General features: G+C 45.3%; 1 protein-coding gene across 3 annotated transcripts in view; it reads right to left on the bottom strand.

The window, feature by feature from the left end:
* Positions 1–19331, bottom strand: part of LOC100724830 (b(0,+)-type amino acid transporter 1-like) — a 31310-nt gene extending 11979 nt beyond the window's left edge. Inside the window, exons 1-10 of one of the 3 annotated variants that reach the window (XM_063253386.1) lie at positions 19220–19331; positions 18958–19050; positions 18428–18543; positions 16522–16669; positions 15847–16089; positions 15288–15413; positions 14960–15059; positions 14156–14200; positions 13512–13635; positions 12041–12144 (exon numbers count right to left, since the gene is read on the bottom strand). In XM_063253386.1, coding sequence (XP_063109456.1) covers positions 12041–12144; positions 13512–13635; positions 14156–14200; positions 14960–15059; positions 15288–15413; positions 15847–16089; positions 16522–16669; positions 18428–18517 — 980 coding nt within the window. In that variant the 5' untranslated portion in view covers positions 18518–18543; positions 18958–19050; positions 19220–19331. Of the gene's footprint in view, positions 1–12040; positions 12145–13511; positions 13636–14155; positions 14201–14959; positions 15060–15287; positions 15414–15846; positions 16090–16521; positions 16670–18427; positions 18544–18957 lie in introns of all 3 variants that reach the window. The other 2 variants (XM_023563735.2, XM_063253387.1) reach the window with 2 other exon arrangements.
* Between the last annotated feature and the right edge of the window lie 195 nt (positions 19332–19526).

Genomic DNA, 19526 nt, shown 5'->3' with positions numbered 1-19526 from the left:
TGCAGAGAATGGCACTGGGCTACTCGATGTAAACTCAAAACTGATGTGGAAGGCCTACCTGTTCCAGAAAAACTTGCAGCAGGGTCTGCAAGAGCCCTGCCAAAGATTAGGGATGCTATGGCTTGGACAGCTCCCCTGAGACGCCGGGCCTGTTGTACTCTAGGAAAAATAGCTTCCTTATATGTGTATTATAGCAAAATACCTGTAACCTGGCCTTACTGTATATGTGTTTTCCTTCTCCGTCTGGGTGACCTAATTGATATGTTAATCAATGCTCTCTTCTGTAAAGAATTGTAAAATATTACCTAATTGATATGTTAACCATTGTTGCCCCCTACAAATAACAGATGTGGTGCTAAAATAAGCTAACAGGGGTTGTTAATCACTGCTAGACTTCTCTATTCTCTGCTGAGGAAAACAGGATTTCTTCCTAATCTAAACTTGCTTGTTTGCAGGGAAACTTGCTTGTTAGCACAACCCTTACCTGATCCTTGCTCTTCCCAATGTAATCATCGTGTTCCTGTTCTGTAGTGCACCACAAACCCAGCCCCCTTCCTTGCATTGTGAGACCAGCAGCTGTTTGTGGTTTTACAAGATAAAAGCCCTGCTCTTTAGCTGTGAGGTGCAGCCTCCATATTGGCTACCAGAGGCTGTGTTGCCAGGCCTGGCCTAAAATAAAGCCTTTGCTCCCTAAATTTTAATTTCTTGCTTCATTGGATTTTATTCCGGGGTCTGAGTTATCACAGGCCCTGCTCCGCACAGCAGGTTCCTGGTCATTAGCAGGTAATGTGGCCCTGATTTGTGGTTTGTTGATTTTTATTTACAAAATAACTCACAAAAGACAATTTCAAATAATCAATACAACAACAACTAACCTATAAAACTTCTAAAAATTCAATATTTGGCTTTCACGAGCCGGTAACGGGCTGGCTCCAGCACATCACTGCCTCACCATGGTTTTGTAGCAAGTCTTGATATTTGGTAGTGTAAATTATCAAACTCAGTTAGTTTTCAGCATTTTTTACTTCAGGGGTACTTACTTCAAATTCACGATCAGTATAACACTACATTTACTTAGGGTTTTTGTTTTGTCTTGTTTTCTTATATCACATGTTAGTTTCCAGTACATTGACACTACACAGCTTGCTAAATTTCTTGAGTTTGTTTCCAAATAAAAAATTGTAAATTGACATACTTGGGAGGAAGTGGGAAAACAGTTTAGAGCAAGGCTAGAGGAAAACAAACCAGCACAAATCTATCTGAACCTCTACAGACTTTTAAAAGGTTATTTAACAGGGAGAAACTGCTGCTTTCTGCTCCTCTCCCCACTTCTCACAGGCCCCAGGCAGGGGAGGGAACCGAAGAGCTCCACTGAGCCAGGAGCTTGGCCCAGACAAGGGATCTGGAAAAACAGTATTGCTTGTTTCAGCTGCATGGGGAAATCAAGGTATGGCTCTTCAGTCTACTCAAAACACTGTTCAAATCTCCCCAGTCTTGCATTGCCTAATTGATTATTTTTCCCTTGGCAAAAATTGGAAAATCTATAAATAAAGCAAAGGAATCAAAGACTTTTGGGTCTTCTGATACTTACTGTGTTCAACAGATTAAGCAGGATTGCCCCAAGATAAAATTGATAATTGAAAGAAAAGCATTTAAAAAAAAGAAAAGCATTTAAAGGGCTTTTAGACACAGAAACAAACGCTTGAGTTATTGCCCAATGCCACTGGCCCATGGCATGGCCTCTGGATGTGGCAACTTCAGATCTACAGGGTGTGAGTAGTAAGGTTTCTCACCCTAGTAAAAGTGCTAATTGTTAGCCTATAGGGATACAAAGAGTGCCTTTGCTGCCACATGCAATTGACATGCTTCTGAGTTGTAAATTTATGATCAACTTTAAAAAAAGCAGGCACTAGGGCATGGAGAAGACTTCCTTCAGTGGGTGAGACATCCCTAGATTTAAATTCTAGCCATCAGGATCTAGAGCCATTTCAGGATTTTTGCCTTTTAAAATGCATATAAACATTGTAAGGCATGAAGAACTTCCTGCAGTGGCCCAGTATGGCCTGAGTGGTGAGGCAGGACCTGCACCCTGGAATTGGGGTTTGCAGCCCTGCCTCCCACATACTGTGGAGTAAACTCCACTGAGGCCTGCCAGGGACACTGCAGCCCTTGGACCAGGGCTGGGGAGGGAAGATAAGGCTCCTGGAAGGTAGAACACAGCTCTGGTGCACCCTGTTTACCTGGGTTTTCCCATCACCTACACACACATTTCAGATGCACCAAAAGTTTACCTGGTGCCAGCACTACCTGCGCTCAGACCCCTAACAGCAGCAGGGACTCCAGGCCAGAACAGGAGCACAACCAGGATGCCCAGTCCTGGCAGTGACTGTGGTACCACACATGCATCCCGCAGTGGCCCAGGATTTCCCCCGAGGCCTGTCTGCACACCAGCCAGCCATGCCCACAACCTCAAGGCAGTGACAGGAGAGCAGCAGCCTCAGGTGGGAATGATGAACAGCAAGAAAGAGCCTGGTGCCCAGATACAAAATGCAGGGTTTTTGTTTGTGTTTTTTTCTTTCTGTACTTAAGGCTTTTACAACAGAAATTGTTTGTGATCCTCAAGTCTAAAAATGGTTAAGCATGTTCACAATTTAAATTACAGAAACAAAAGGGTGAGTTCATCTGATAACAGACTTCACTGGGCAGTACATACTATTAGCTTTTAAAATTCTCTTAAAGATGGAACTACTGTACCAGGAAGACAATGCAATCAGAAAAGGCTAAAAAGAGTCCTTTGGAGAGATCTTCATACTGGACAATGAAAGCACCCAGTCTAGTGCTCATTTGGGGTCAAGGGTATGCTCACATTTTTCTGGGAAATGCTAAATGGCCTATCTGAGTGCCAGAGCCTGCTGTCCAGCTCTATCATGGACCCAAACCCAAAGAAGGAGTTGATTCCACCTCTTGAGAAGCTGATGCTCAGTCCTACGACAGTGATGCTTCAGAGACCACACCACAACTGACAGACAAGGATGAGGCTAGACCTGACTGGCTAGGGCCAGTTAAAGGAGTTGACCCAGGTTGTCCAGGAGATTGGTAACCAAAAACAAAAACCTCATATCTAGTGGGTGATAAGAATAAATAGAGATAACCAAACTAAAAGCTTAATGAAAGAAAGAGACACAAAATTACAGTATTCTTAAGATAAAATATAAAAATATATGTGAATTATAGATAAGATTTTGTCCTTCCCAAATTCTTTTTACAAGAGATCTCTCCTAACTGACCCACAACAAATCTGACTAGTCTATTTATAGTTGCAAATTCCACAACTGTAAAATTATTATAATTCAGTTTGGCTAAAAATATATTTGAGTGCAGTCTGATCTTCTAAGGAGTCTGTTGGTCTGTCCGTGAATTTGTCTGTCGTCCAGTCTGTTAAGCTGTTGTTGGGAGTCACTGATCTAGTGATTGTTCACACGTGCAGGGCTGAAAGCACAAGTACCCAAACAGGAGTGGCCAGCGGGGTAGGGGAAGGTGCTTAAGAAATGCCCTGAGGCATGGGGTGCTGGAGGTAAGCAGGTATTCTAGTCCCATGAACACAGGTTGTAAGAAGCAAGCTAGTTCAGCAAAGGGATCTGATACAAGTGTATAAAGCCCCTCAGGAACGTAGAGAGCTCTCATGGACACTGACAAGCTGAGTGCTTGTTTCTCTGTCTGTCCCAATCTGTACAGATCATCTGTCCATGTTTGTCTATTTGTTCATTATGTGTACAGCTGTTCTTTTTATTTGAGCTCAATAATTTTTCTCTCTTTTTTTTTTTTTTTGCATGTTTGGATCATTTAATCGAACTTTAATTTGGGTCACAGATTTTAAAAATATGCTTCTACCTGGGTTCCCAGCTTGTCAAAATGATGCCAAAATTGTTTGTGTAAATTTGATGCATTTTGTTGTTTATTATTGATTTGAGAGTCTCTCATTGTTTAAAAAATTAATGGGTTAAATGTTATGATGGAGTTTTTCGTAAGTCATTGAAATATTAAGATAATTAAACAAAAACTCCTTAGGATGGAAGAGATTATTGGGCCAGATTCCAATTAATGAATAAGAAAGCAGCTGCTTGGTAACATTAACTAGTTCCTGTTTATTGATCAGAGGTCCCAGTGATCTCCATAGCCTTAGGGGTTTGTCATTAAAAATATCTTATGGTGATATGTAGACATTAGTCATCATCAAAAGATTAAATTTGTGAGATAATAAGGTTTTGATTTAAAGATGCTCGTACAAGGTTTTCATATGGCTATGAAAAGTTGTTATTAACATCATGACATATTAAATGTATTCATGCTTCAAGATATACGGGTTTTCTAAAATATAAAACAGAGACTGTTTGTGGTGACAGAATTTTGCTTCAGATACAGACCTCTGCCTTCAGCAAAACTTATGAGATATACATTCCTCTAAAGGTAAGCAAGTTGGGTAAAAGCTCTTATGTATTAGAGAGGGATGATTGACTAAAAGGGGTAGTGTATGTCAAAATGAAAAAGGAGGTATCTTACAAAATATCATGATGGTCATGCTATAATATTGCATGTAGTTTTGGTTTCTAATTTTCTGTGTAAAATGTAATTGTTAATATTCTATAGGAATTCAAATGTCAAATCATCCTTGGTTGGTAGGAAATAATGGTTCCAATTTTATGTGCTAAGGTGTTTGATATTTAGATAAGATAATAATGTAAAGCTTACTATTGCCTCTTCTATAATGTAATACCCACAAACTTTTCCTTTGGATGTTCAACCCCTGAGGTTTAGAAGCTAAAAAATCTTAGAGAGATAGGTGGGCTAAGAGGACAGCCACTATTTTGGCTCTAGCCCTCAGAGGTCAATGAGGTCCCAGGACATTAGAGAACCTCTGCGGCATCATCCTATACTCAGTGAGTCCCTGGTCTTCTGATCAAGAAAATTATGAGACTACAGAGGAAAGTGATCATGGGTGTATAGTGTGCCCAAGGAGAGTCACTAGGAGGCAACGTGGCTAAGCAATCACCATGACTCATCCAGATGGCTGACACTGACAGCAGAGCTAAGAGGTGCTATGCACAGTTCCAAGCTATTCCTGAGGAGACGATTGACCTTGATAGATAGCAACAGACTGATTGTAATTAAGACAGGTCCCACCTTAACTTGGTCTCAAACATCCTACAGAAAACATACACCTTCAAGAGGCATAATACAATGCCATGGTAATATGTCAGCTATAAAAGAAACTCAAATCATTGACACCTTCTGACAACCGCTGGCTATACTGGTAACTGACTACTGTTATGGATTAATTGATTCTACAGGGTTTTAGTTGCTAAATGAAGGGACTTAGAATCCTTGGACTACAAATCTTTAGCATAAATGAGAGTTCACTCAAAATGGAATGATTTCAAGAAAAAAAAAAAGAATCTTGTACAGAGTTCTCCAAACACAGCTCCTTCAGCTTCAGCTGACCACCCATCCCGGCTACAACAAAACAAAAAAGAGAGATATGTAGGGAACCACTGAAGCTGGAATAGCCCACACCTGCCAGAGCCGGCCAGCTGGATCTAAGAACAAAGACCACCTGGGGCAAGCCACAGAAACCAGTGACTCCAGATCCAAAACTCAGGCCCTTAGGTTCCATACATGCAGACTACTAGGCAACAGGATGGCATGTGACATTAAGTTGCTCAATGTATAAATAAATGTCCTGCAGTAGGGGGCAGTTCCTGTTTTCCCAGCAGGAGAGGAAGGGCTCCAGCTGACCTCAGCTTTCTCGCATCTTTATTTTCTCCTCCTATCACAGGCCTTCATCTCAAGAACTCAAGAGCCAGGCAGTCACAGCAGAAACAGAGGGGTGACTTGCTGTATTTGGTTGCCTGTGTCCCCTAGAGGTCAATGAATTTTGGCAGGATAAAGGGGTTATGTGCATCCTGGTACAGTGGACCCTCCAACACAGTGACAGATGGGCATGGTTCAGGGAGGCCTATTTAGATGAGTTACTGTTACAGAGATCCAGAAGCTGGTCTGCAGGTACCCAGTGGTAACTAAAAGCAAGATAAAGCTTGCCGTCTCTGCCTTGATTTTATTACTTTCAAACTTTGGCTCAGGTCCTGGCTCAGCTCTGCACACAGATGTGCTGTGCCAACCACTCAGCTGGTGTCTGTGTCACAAGATCTAGTTACCTAACCTGTCTCATCTTCTTCAAGGCTGAGGACACCAAGCCAAAAGTAACTCAGGTAATTTTGAAGGGACATCTAGTTACCAGCTTTTAAAATGTACAGTTCCAGATCCTCTGGGGACTGCCTAGATGTTCTGAGTCGCTGTCCTAAGGCTGGAGCCACCTTGGACTCTGGGAGAAGCAGAGCCTCACAGACCACCCCTTGGTGAGGTCCCTCCCCAAGCAGGAGCAGTTACCCCATGACAGGAACTGCGGCTGCCTCCGCAGCAGAATCTGTCCTCTCACGGATGGGAACTGAACAGCTGCCTCAAGCGATGCTGGCTCCCTGACCTCCCAGAAACTGTCCTGAGATGCCATCAACTAAACTGCCACTTGACGAGGGTCACCGAGGCAGCCAGCTCTGCAACCCCTATCCCTTGCCTTTTTTCTCCTTACCTGTAAAACCCTAGATTCCGTCAGCCCCTCACTGACTGTGCTTCCCAGCATGGCCATAATGATTAAACCCCTTCCTCCCCTTCACATATCATGGACATGTGATGGACATCCGATGGACACATAGCCCAGCCTAGTCTGCTGGGTCCCTGTGAGCTGTGGCTTTTGCCAGAGCAAAACCCTGTTTTATCCTTGAATACCAACATATTTTACTGTATTTTCCTTAACCTGCCTTCTGAAAAGCAATTCCTTCTGAGTGCAGTGTATTTTTCTACGGTGGACTCCAGTGGTTTCCAGTGAGAAATGGAGAGTAAGTCTCACAGCCACCTAAAACTGTGCTTGTTTTGTCAGTAGTCTTGAGTGCTGTTTCATCAAGTGGAATTCCAGGCTGAAAGTATCGTGTCCCTCAGCACTTTAATAATACTGCTCCTCATGAAATATTTCCCATCACCCTTATCCCAATCCTGTAACCTCTTAAATTCCATAGCTCTTCAGATTGTCTTTTTTCCCCACCACTAAAATATTTAGAGCTCAGTAATTTTTTGTCTTGTACACAACAAGGTAGTGTGGGGTTCAAAGTATTTTTTTAGTTTTGGCAGGATTCTCTCCTATCTGTGTAGATCCCTGATGCCCGGGGTTCTTTGTGTCTTTTCTCCCCTTCCGTCTACGTTTCTATCTCTCCATGCTTCACATGCAACTCTAGCTTCCAGCCTACTTTTTCACTTGTACCGAATTAAATTCCTGTTCACAATAAACCTTTTAAAAAACTTCTATTTATTTCCTTCCTCTCAATAATGCTTTAAACGTACTTTTCAGGTCCCTGAGCTGGCAGGAGTTTTGAGAGGAAGTACCACTTGTTCTTGTTTGCTAATCCATTCTCATGCAATGCATTTATTTATTTGTTTTTGAGACAGGGCCTTGCTATGTAACTCAGGCTGCCCTTGAACTCACTATGTAGCCACGCTAACCTCCTCACACCTTATCCTCCCAAGTGCTGAGATTACAGATGCATACATGACACCCAGCCTTACTTTTTAAAATATTATTTTATATATTGGTGCTGCAGGTTGAACCTACAGTCTTTACATTGAACTACATCCCCAAATCCCTAGCCTTTTTTTTTTTTTTCCAGACTAGGTCTTGCTAAGTTGTTAAGTTGCTCAGGCTGGGCATGAACTTGTGATCTTGTCTCGGGCACCATGCTGGGCCCAATTATCAAAATTCTAGAGGCATGGATTTTCTAAGCAAATGAATGTCTAGGTTTGTTTCTATCAAGTGCCCAATAGATAGGCATCCATTTGCCCTAAATCAGTTTTACATTAGCCATTTATGTATGTATGTATATATGTGTGTGTATGTATATATATATATATATGTATATATATATATAGTCTTTTTTGACATAAGGTGTCACTATGTAGTTCAGGCTGTCCTCGAACTCATTACATAGCCAAGGTTGGCCTCAAATTTGCAGTGATCATCCTGCCTTGACCTCTGGAGTCCTGAGATTACAGGCATGTGCCACCATGCCTGCTACATTAGCTTCTTACATAATGGCAGGACTCAAAGCAGGTAGTATTACTGAAATGGTTTTTAATTTCTTTATTACTACATGTTTCCAGTACATAATGATAACATTCACTGTGAACAGTTGATACATGTACCTGACACTCATTAATTCCTTTTTAAATTCTTTCCCTCCATTTATTACCAGAGTTTTAATGCAAACAAAGTTCAAGATCAGCCTGGACTACATTATGAAGCCTTGTTTTCAAAAGCTCAAATAAGTAAAGAGATAAAATACAAAGAAATGGAAATACTGTACAATACCTTTTTTGGGGGGTCCTCAGGATGTAAGCCAGGATCTCACTCATTCTAGGCAAGTACATTATCACTGTTCCACACCCACACCCAGAAATGGCTTTGAAAAAGGACAAATTGTGCTCTGATGCCACTTTAGAAGAGTAATTTTCTGGTACACATTTTGTTGTTTAGAAGTAAAAAACCTGTGGCAGCTTCACTCAGAAACACATCAACTCAGAAGCCTGGACAGCGGGCAAAGACGTGTTTCAGGATTATATAAACAACCCATCCCTACTGTGAGGGAGAGTTAGAGCGTGCTGCCTCATAAAGGGAATTCAACACTGCCATGAACTCTACACCAGCCTGCTCTGCACTGGCGAACTACACCTGTTGATGTAATGTTTTACTGGAATAGGAGCACAGCTGAGTTTTTTGTTTTTAGTACTGAAGTACGGACTCCAAGGCCATGCTGAGCTACATTCCCAGCTTTTTAAAATTTTATTTTGAGACAGATCTTTGCTAATTCACTAAATTTCCCAGGCTGTGCTTACAGTTGAGATCCTCCTGACTTAGCCTCCCAGAGTGTTGCTGGGGTTACAGGAATATGCCACCATGCCCAGCTGGCTATTTGTTTGTTTTGCTACAAAGTTGAATCTGAGGGCAACTCATCTGAGACTCCTCCTATGTCTTGGGAGCTTTTTCTATTCCCCATTCTCCCACTGCTATTCCCTACTCCTTTTCTCCAATAAATGTTCCTACTCTTAAACTGCTGTTACTTAGAGTTCATTCTACAACTTCAGGGGACAGGAACTGGGCATACTTGACATCTGGCACTTTCTCTGTATCATCTTGGAGGCTTCACTGAGACACTGAAAGGAGGTAAGAGTTTGCTCCTGTTTCACAGCAGCCCTAAAATATTTCAGCTGGATTGTGGATTTGAACTCACTTAGGCAATCGAAGTTGTCATCCTTGAATTTTATGCCTTGTCGTTGTCAGCTGCTCAGGCCCTGACTTTTGTATATTATCTTTTGTTAAGATTGTGATAAATTCTAAGTGAGAACATGGAAAGGTTATGCTATTTCCTGGCGGGGTATTTTATTCCTGTTTTGTACATGGCATAGTTTGGCCTTGGTTGATGAGCTTACGAGGGTGCCTTGTTTGACTGGATTGACATCTTGGACTGCTATAGTTTGTTATTTTACATAGCACAGCTAAGGAAACATAATACTAGAGCACCCCTTACTGGGCTTTGATATGAAATGCTGCAAAATGGGTCTTTTTATGAAATTTGGATCATATTTAGGAAACATAAATGCCTATTAATAAATCACAGGGCCCTAACTGCCAATTAAAAGGCAATAGGCCAGCAGCTGTTCTGAAGTCTTGGAGTACAGGTTTCACTGTACATACCAACTCTCATCCTCCTCTCCACAGGAGAGGAAATTTTGAGCCTGTTATGCCTCAGTTTCCTTTCTGGCCTGATCTTCCACTTTAGTGTTCCGGGCAACAGTATTCCTTGGGAAACAACCTGACACCCCATGGTAAGAACTGACTTCTAGGGGAAGCCAGAGCTGTTATTTCCAAAGCATCTCACTTCACAGACCAAAACACATTTATCTTAAGGGAGGGCGTCCAACCTTCTCTTCCCCTTCTAGGTCTAGTTATCATTTATGTGTACAGGAGAGGAAAATACTTTGATAAGAAGTTATGGACTTTGAAAATTTAATTGTGTACTTACAAAATGCTATGTAGTAATTTTAAGGGTTTTGTACAGGTAAGATTTTTATATGTGTCTTTTAGAACTTTAACAACAGTGGTCACTCTGCCAGCTACTTATATCTCTTAGACCAGCTATCACTCTTAAAGCAGAGGAAAGATTTCCCCCACACCTTCTGGTGAATCTGCATTGAAGTCAAAGACCAACGGAATGTTGACCAGAGAGGCAGCTGAATTCCTTTCCAAGACAGATTTCTGCTTGCATGGACCAGTAAAAACTGAAAGAGAAACTGAGTCCTGGCCAGGACTATTCCCTGGTAGATAACCAGAGGTTTTTCCGTGGAACTGGCTCCCAACTACCTGACTGGTAGCAGAAAAATCTCCACTTATTTACCATAATTTTCTTTCTCTGGTAGTAAGTTAGAAACTCCCAAGTTTTCTCCAACTTGCTGGGAGTCATCTTAGAACTGCTTTGTCCTTAGAGCATCAGCCTACAACAACCATTCGGCTTTCACAGAAGAAAGCAGCCATCAGAGGCAACAATTTACATCTGTGCTTGCATATGCCAAGATTAATAAAGAGATTTTATTAGCCTTTTATTTGCCTTCATGTGTACATAGAAGACTAAAATATACCTTTACTAACCTGTGAATTGTAATTGCTAGGTGATGCATATAAGTTTAACTTTGAGCTTCAGAGATATAAATTTTTTTAAATATGGCTTTGTCTTGCTGCTAAAACTGGCTGCCTAGGTGATTCAGTAGATAACAAGAATGTCTTGCAGACTACTTTGTCCTACCACCCAGGGTAAAAGTTTTCTGCAAGTCATTTTTTCCTGATTATCCCTAGAGGTGTCTCCTTTGCAGGCTGACAAGTGGTCCAGCTACTTCCAACTCACACTTTGGTACTTTCCCTCTTTCAAAGACATAGACAGCAATGGTTTAGTGCTAAGCAATTCTTCCTTCTTTAGACACAATTGTTATAGCTGAGATCAACTGTAACTTGTGCTTACGTAAAGCACCAACAGTACTCCCTGGGAAGAGGAAATTATGCACCAGTGCAAGGATGAATAGCCTAGAAAAGTTTTGTCTGGTCTCTCTCCAGATGGCATCCGCCTACCTTGGAGTGGAACCTACTGAGAGATGCCTTGAGAGCATAAGAAATCAAATAGAAATTAAGGAGACACTCGATTATTTTTGCATTTCAGAAATAGGAAATTCCATGTCTAGCACAGGTGCAAAGTAGGGTACACTTTTGTAAGCATGATTCAGCATAGAGCCATGTACTATATACATGCCACGACAGTACACAAGATGATAAACCTTGATAACGGCCAATATATATAAGCCAAACGAGAGATGCTTATTTACTATTATTGCTGATGTCAGCACTGCATGCTTTCTTTACTCTGAGGAATTTACCAGCTAAAATATCCCTAACCCAATAGTCCCCAAACCCTGACAAACTTACAAACCTATGCCCTGGAGTACTAAGCTTTGGCTATTTAGGGAAAGTTTGGCGAGTCTGTGTATGTATGAACACTAGAAGATGTTCATGAATAGCACTATGTAAAGAATGCAGTTTGAAAGGTTCCATGTAGAGATGAAAGACTCATTTGTTCCTGTCACCCCCTCTGCCCTTGCTCAGCTGTGTTTCCCCCCTAGTTGGCACCTTGGCTCCACTGAAGTGGCCTTGTCCATCTTCCTTTGCCAGTTTGCCCTGTGGGTACAGCCACATCCCTTCTCTGGATTTTGAGGCTCTCACTTGGGCTGGGAGGTGCTTGACCTGGTCCAGCCCCAGGGATTCAGGGACTCCTGAGTTTGACAGCAGCTTGGCTACCTCCTGCCCACCAGAAAACAGAGTGACAGCAGGGTCCCCTACCTGCCCACAGTAAAACAGTTCCCATTAGCAGCTCCAATGGTGGAAAAGGCCACAAAAAGTGGGACAATCCAAGAGGCTGGATAGAGAACACGGTCACCAAAGGTCTGTCAGGAGAAGGAAACAAATCCTGAGACTCTTCCCTTCCATAACTTCCAAGAGCCACTGGTCCAAATAAACTCCTCTGTCCTCCCAGACAGCTCAGGTCCCCAGCTCATCTCCCTAGGCACAGCCTCGGGGACTCCTACTGGAGAGCAGCGGCTGAAAAACTCTTCCCAGGATCTCAGGATTTTGTACTGATGGATGAATCAATTGTAGCACTGGTGATTGAACCCAGGGTCTTCACACTGAGCTATGTCCTCAATCTTTTTTAAATTTTGTATTTTGAGACAGGGTCTTGCCAAGTTGCCCAGGCTGGGGTCAAAATTTTATTTTCCTGTGTGAATCTCTCAGATTTCTGGGATTATAGGCCTGTGTCACCACTCTGCAGTCTCAGAGTTCTTTGCTGGTGACAGGAATCTCAAAAGCCACCATTTTCAGCCATCATTTAGGTACTGCATAATCCTGCCAACACCCTGTGCTCTGGCTTCCCTGAGGCTCACTCAGAGTGACCTTGTTCCCTTCCCCCTTAAGGACTGATGACTGGTGCCCTCAGCTTTAACCAAACTACATCTCCTGCCCTCCGCAAAACCTCACCACCTTGCTGACTGTTTCTAACTCATTTTTTTCCTATCCCTAATCCACAAGGCCCCAGCATGTGGAAACTATGCATGTTTTGCGGTCCCTGGTACCCAATGCATTTTTTTTTAATACTGGGAATTGAAGTTAGAGCCTGTGCTCCGAGCTATGTCTCTAAACATTTTAATGTTTATATTTTTAACCTTAAAATAGAGTCTCACTAAGTCACTACAAATTGCCTAGGCTGGACTAGAAATTATGATTGTTTTGTCTCAGCCTTTTTGTGTGTGTGTGGGTGTGGGTGTGTGGGTGTGTACAATGGTACTGGGGATTAAACCCAGGAGTTCTGTACCACTAAGCTACATCCCCAGTCCTTTTTATTTTGGGAAAAAGTCTCAGTAAGTTCCCCAGGTTGGCCTTGATCTTGTCATCCTCTTGCCTCAGCCTGAAAAGTAGCTGGGATGATGGGTGTGCATCACCCTGCCCAGCTTATCTGATCTCTTCCCTCTTCATTTGGCTTTGATTCCACAACTCACTATTAGAATTCACACCCTGCACATTTCCCTCTCCTTCCTCCTGTCTGTCAAACACCCAGCCCTGGTTCTTGAGCCACATCATCTTGCCATGAGCTCTACCTGTGCTCAGGCAGCTGGCGCTGCTGCTAGACAGGAAGAGCCCACCAGCCCTTCCTGTCTCCCCTAACTCCTGCCCTCTCACCTCCGCTGAGCCCCTGACCTGTCCGTCTCCCAGTCTCCTCTTGCCTTCTCCCACAGGTCACAGCCCCTTCCACACTCACCACGGCCACTGCCTGGGACTGCAGGAGTTCTGTCGGGGTCATCACAGCGAAGTAGGAGACATTCATGAGGATGTAGCACACTGTCACCAGAGGGATCCCGATGATGATGGCCAGGGGCAGGTTTCTGAGAGAGACAGTGACAGGGAACCGGGTTAGACCAGAGGGTCTGTGTCCTCCTCATCCTGTTCTCCCCTCCCTGGACATTACCCCTTCTCGGTGTGGTGGCCAAGGCCACAGATGCCCTTCCTAGGAGGGGGTTGAGATATGGCAGAGCCCAGCAGGAAGGAGAGATTTTCCAGTGAGAAGATTCCCTCCCGGATCCTAGTGCAGTAGAATAAATTGTTTCAAGCAAAGGAAGTGGGGGATAAAGGCAGTTAGAGCTCTTCCTTCCTCTTAGTGACCAGTCCACTGCCCCCAACACAGCCAAACCCTATGCATGGGTGGATGATGAGCTTAGAAGGAGCCATTCTCTCCCATGGTAGAGTGCTTGCCTTGCATAGAGGAGGCCCTGGGTTGGCAGAATGAAAAATTCACTGACTGTAATGGAACTGGGGACCAATAGGAAACAGCATCTCTATTTTTGCCTGGGAAGGGTGGCATATGCTTTTGCATCTGTTGTCTCCTGCCTAGCTCAGGTTTGTTACCTGTAAGGGTTTCTTAGTTCTTCAGTGATATAATTGAGTTGATTCCTGAAAAAAACAAAAGGAACAACGGTGACACGTGACTTGAATTTCTAGGATAAGATTGTGAAACAATTTTAAATGCCGGCTTCATTTAAGATTGCCCATTGCAGGAAGCAGCAGCACCCTCCTGTGTGACAGCAGCAGTCAGTCAGGCCAGTCTGGAGTCCAGCAGGAAGCAGTGCCCGGGTATAGAGAAAAGACTGGCTGATCCGGGAGAATGAAGGTTAAGATGTTAGCAACTGAAGTAAAGAAAGAACTTAATGCTTCTGTTGTTTGTTTGACTTTGCAGACTTAAAGTCAGTGGTCTGAGCATCTATTTAGAGGATAACAATATGCAATATAGCAACCCTCATGCACTTCCTACTGTCTTGTTTTTGGCAATATTGTTCTGAAGTCAGGCAGAGGTGTGTGAAAGCCAGTACCACGAAGGCAAGCTCTGGCTGGTGGAAACGCTCTCCCGCCCCCGTAAAGGCAGTGGGGGCTGAGGCCCACGGGTCCTCCATCTTTCCGCAGCCCCCTCCCCTGGTTCTTCCTTCCAGCGTAGCTGTTTGTCATCTCCTTTCCTCTCCCCTCCTTTTCCTCTTTACAAATAAAGTGTCTTCCTTTTGGTAAACTTTGTCCCTCTAGTTTTTGTTGGGGCTTCTCTGCTTTGCCAGCAGAGAAGCAGCGTTCATCTCATAGATGTGACATTTTGGTTCCCTGACCAGGAGCCAGACATGACACCTAAAGAGCACAGACTTGGGACATCTCAAGGCCCCAACTTACCACCCATCATATGCCCAGAGTCCGTTGTAAAATGCCAGGCTGATGCCGCCCACAGATGCTGGTGTAGCCGCGAAGGAATTTTCAAAATTTCTTGTATTTCCTGCAATTAAATCAGACAGTGAAACACTAGTGTCAGCTGAGCGACTTCAACTCCCCACTGCTTTCCCTGAAAGCCAGGTTAGGACACACACAGAGAAGCCGGCAGCTGAGTCTTGTTGCGGAGTTCCCACCAGACTCACACACAGGTGGGGTGTGCATGTGTGTGTGCTGTGTTCATGTGTGTGTGTGCTGCATGGCGCCTGCCCTCCCTTCCCATTCTCCCAGTCACCTTGGGCCAGGAGGACAACACCGCTGATGATGATGATGGCCACGATCACCATCTTGGCTGCAGTGAAGAAGTTCTGGACGTAGCGCCCCAGCCGCACGCTCAGCGCATTCACTGTGATGATAAGCACTGGGAAAGGGAGAGCAGGGCAGGCCACATCCTGTGTCCAGCTTTGCATGTGGCCCTGGAGTCTTGCTTCTATCCCTCCCACCTCCCCCTTAGACTGTGTCCCAGGGCACAAGCACAGGTCCAAAGGAGGGAATGGGAAGACCTGCGTAATGCACCTGATGGTGACCTTTGAAAACAAGCCAGCAGCTAGGCCCTGAGTGCAGGGCACTGGCAGGTGACAGGGACAGCACTCAGCAGTCCTTCCTGTAGCCCCTGACAGACCTAGGCGCTACTCAGTACCCAGGGTGGCCACCAACCCTGTTTCTCCAGAGCCACTAGGCCCCAGGGGCCTCTTTCTGGTTAGGCACAGAGGATCTGAGGCCAGGATCCCCAGCCACAGCCTCTGCAGAGTCACCTATGACCCCTACCCCAGACATCAGGCTGGGGCACTCACAGATGGCAGCAGCAGCGAGGCATTTAATGACCACTTCGGGAGGCTCGCAGCCCGAGTAGAAGGCTGCACACACGTACTCCGAAAAGCTGAGGCAGATGATGGCAAAGGAGGAGGGCTTCGTCACCATCATGCTGACCCAGGAGAAGAGGTAGGCAGGGATGGGGCCGAAGGCTTCCATCAGGTACGGGTACTCGCCGCCCGACTTGGTGATCATCGTGCCAAGCTCTGCAAAGCACAGAGCTCCTGGAATGCAGAGAGGTATGGCCCCCCTCAGACCCTCAGGAGAAGTCATCCTTTCTCAGTGGGGGCTGTGCCACATAGGCCCAAGTCCTCTGGCACTAGACATTTAGTGGCACCCCGATTTACCCTTATTTGCCACCCATGCATTGAAAGGGTATAGAGCCAGGTGTGGTGCTGCATCCTGTAATCCCAGCACTCTGAGAGGCTGAGCCAGGTATACTGCAAGTGTGAGCCTAGACTAGGCAACTTAGTGACTTAGGGAAACTCTGGCTCAAAGTTAAAAATGGGCTGGAGATGTAGCTCAGTAAGAAAGACTGAGTTTCAGTCCCCAGTACCAAAAAATGGGTGAGGGACCTGGCATCAAGAAGGACAATACTTATCCCTGTGTTCCCTGGCTTCTATGGGGAGGGGGCCAGGAGGCAGAGTCCTTGTTACCCAGTGTGGCGAGGATCCCGCAGGCCGCCCATATGATGAGACAGGGCCCCACGGTTCCTGTGTTGCTGAGCACAGACTTGGGGGAAATGAAGATCCCGGAGCCGATGATGCTGCCCACGATGATGCAGATGCCACTGAGCAGCCCCACCTGGGATGAGGAGAAAGAAGAGGAGTTAATGCTGTCACTCATGGGGCCAGAGGCGACCCCCAACTCTGTGCCTGCCTGGGTCAAAGTGGACCCCACGTCCATCCCCAGATTTTTTGTATTTTTTATTTTGAGATTGTCTCACTAAGTTGAGTGGGGCTCAAACTTGTGATACTCTTGTCTCAGCCTCCCAAATGCTGAGATTGTAGGCCCAGCCAAAAATAGGTTATTTATTTATTTATTTTTGAGACAGGATCTTACAATGCAGTTCAGGACAGCCTTGAGCTCACTGTGTAGTTTAGACTGTCCTCAAATTTGCAATGATCCTCCTTCCTCAGCCTCCTTTGTACCAGGATTACAGGCACGCGCCACCATGTCTGCCTAAAACTCTCATGATTAAAGGCAGATTGAGTCCCAGAGCACACAGCAGGGAGCTTCCTGTCTGGGCATAGTCTGTGCTTGCTCAGAGTGAGGAGGACCCCGCAGCATGTTGTTCATCATGAAACTAGACAGGCACACACAGCAGGGTCTCTGGGGTACAGAATCCACTTCCCCACAGCCTCAGAGCCATGTGTGCGCCAGGCAGGTGAGGCAGCCTGAGCTTCCTCCTCGGGGCACCATCTGGTTCCCCATCCCTCCTGCTGAAGACTGCTGCTCTCTGATTTGGAGAGGAGAAGGCTGCCATTCACCCTGGTACTGCTGTGTAACTGCATTTGGGACAGCCCTGGGGTTTGCTCAATTCTGCTGTATGGCTAAGGAACACTGTCAGGGACTTTACTGGCATCAGACTGGGACATGGCAGAGGGAGAGTGTTGATGCCCATCCCTGACTCCGGGGGACAGAGACCTCAGCTAAAAGGCAGTCAGGCCATGAGAAACCCTCCTCAGTTCCCTCTCCTGTTAGCTCTCAGGGCTCCTGCAGGCCCCACCCAAGGCTCAGCCCCATTGCCCTGGCCTGGTAGTCATCTGAGTTCTGCTCTCATCCTGTGTTTCTAGGGGGCTCTCTTTCCTCACCCATGGACCTGTAGCTTTTCCTCCACATTCAATGCCAGATTCCATGGGACAGGCTCAGCGTGCAGCTCCTTTTCTTTTCCTTGAATTTTTGGTCCTGGGGATAGAACCCAGGACCTTCCCATGCAGCTGTATCCCCAGCTCTTTATTTTGAGACAGGGTCTTGCTAAGTCACTATATTGACCAGGCAGCGCTGAAACTTGCAATCCTCCTGCTTTAGCCTCGGCCCCTATACCCTGGCATGCTGCAATTATAGGCCTAAGCCACTGAACCTGGTTATGCTGCTCCTCCACCCCTACCACCCCTATCCCTAAGTTTCTCTCCTTCTTGGCCCAGCACAGGAGCTGTGCCCTCAGCACAGCTCAGCACATTCATCCCTGTTCTATCTATGTAAGCTGCAGCTTTGCAGTGAGACCTCCAAGACAGTCACATGAAAGAGGCATTAACTGAAGATGGGTAGCAGGGACCTGACTACCAGGAGGCCCCCTTTAACCAACCCTGAAAAGGCCTTAGGTCTGAGCAAATACCAGACCTCAGTCCCTCCCCAGCTCATGGAAGCACACGCATGAAGTGCATGCATGATGCAAGAGTATGCTGAGTTCACAGGAGACTGGGCAGGAGTGGGTCCAGAGCACGGCTCATTTAAAGATGAACTGGAGGAATAAAAAGCCGTGCTCTTCAGTTTGTCATGGATCATTCAGATAGCCCCACCCTGAGCTGGGAAACACCTACTGAAAACAGGAGGCCTCACCTCTTTCTGGAGATTTGTGGCTGTCGGTTCCTTGCTCTGGATGGAGTGCTCATCCTCCCTGCGTTTTCTTGGGCTTGTCTCCTCCCACATCTTTGCTTTCTGTTGGTTTCAGGAGGCTGTAAAGAGAGACGAGCTGAAGTTTGTTTCAGCAAAAGCAGACAAATGCAAAGTGAAGCTCAGCCAGGGCTGCTCCACGCTGGTGTACATGGAAAAGGGGTACGGACTCCCAAAATGAAGGTCAGCTCTGGTTCTAGAAGGATGCAGGCAGCAGTCCTTTGGGGAGAATTTGCTCAGGCCAGAGAGAAAAATCAGCCACTGCTATTATTTGGGCCATAGGAAGCAGTTTCTGTATCTTTCCCAAAGTTCAGGAGCTTATTTTGCCCCTGGCCCATCTGCCCCTGGCTCCTGTGCCAAGTGGCTCTCTGCTAATCCTCAGCTGTGACTTGCTTGAAACTTACCCTGGCTCCATCATCTGACATTTTTGTTTGCAAAAATAGAAAATTGTTTAAAACATATTGGAATATACTTACTGGAATCAATTCAAGGCAAGGACGGCTTTCTTATAATTCCTTCCAAAATTTAAGTCCCCTGGGGCACACCTGATCTTCAGGATGGGCACAGTGCTTTCCCGTTCGAGGATACAAGGAATAAAACAAAACAATTGCTGAGGAAAACCAGCCCAACACATCCTCAATCGCTCACATCCTCAATTGCTCCAAATGTAATCTCCGCTCAGGCCTGGCCACCCAGCCAGGAGAGCAGCGGGCCTCCCCATCACCCAGGCAATCTTACCTTTCTCCTTGACCTTTGGGAGCTGGAGGAGCTGCCAGCCCAGCTGCCTGCCTACGAATGTGGACCAATCCAGCAAGGACCATATCTTGTGCCCAGGAGCGGAGAAAGCCAAAGTTACATAGGTTCGCAAAGGTAATTATTAAACTTCCCCACCCCATCACCACCTCCTTTTGCTAAGCAGTGAAATTTAGATAGACCACACCAAAAAGGGAGGGTCAAGTAAACCAGTTTCTCTCCAAAAATGTTTATATATATATAAAATGTTTATATATATATATGTTTATGTTTATATATATATAATTTTTTA

The sequence above is a fragment of the Cavia porcellus genome, unplaced genomic scaffold, assembly GCF_034190915.1.
Source record: "Cavia porcellus strain 051 isolate PalLab524CR breed Dunkin Hartley unplaced genomic scaffold, mCavPor4.1 scaffold_7, whole genome shotgun sequence".
NCBI lineage: Eukaryota > Metazoa > Chordata > Mammalia > Rodentia > Caviidae > Cavia > Cavia porcellus.
Note: the sequence above shows the minus strand (reverse complement) of the source record. Positions and strands in the feature narration are given on the sequence as shown.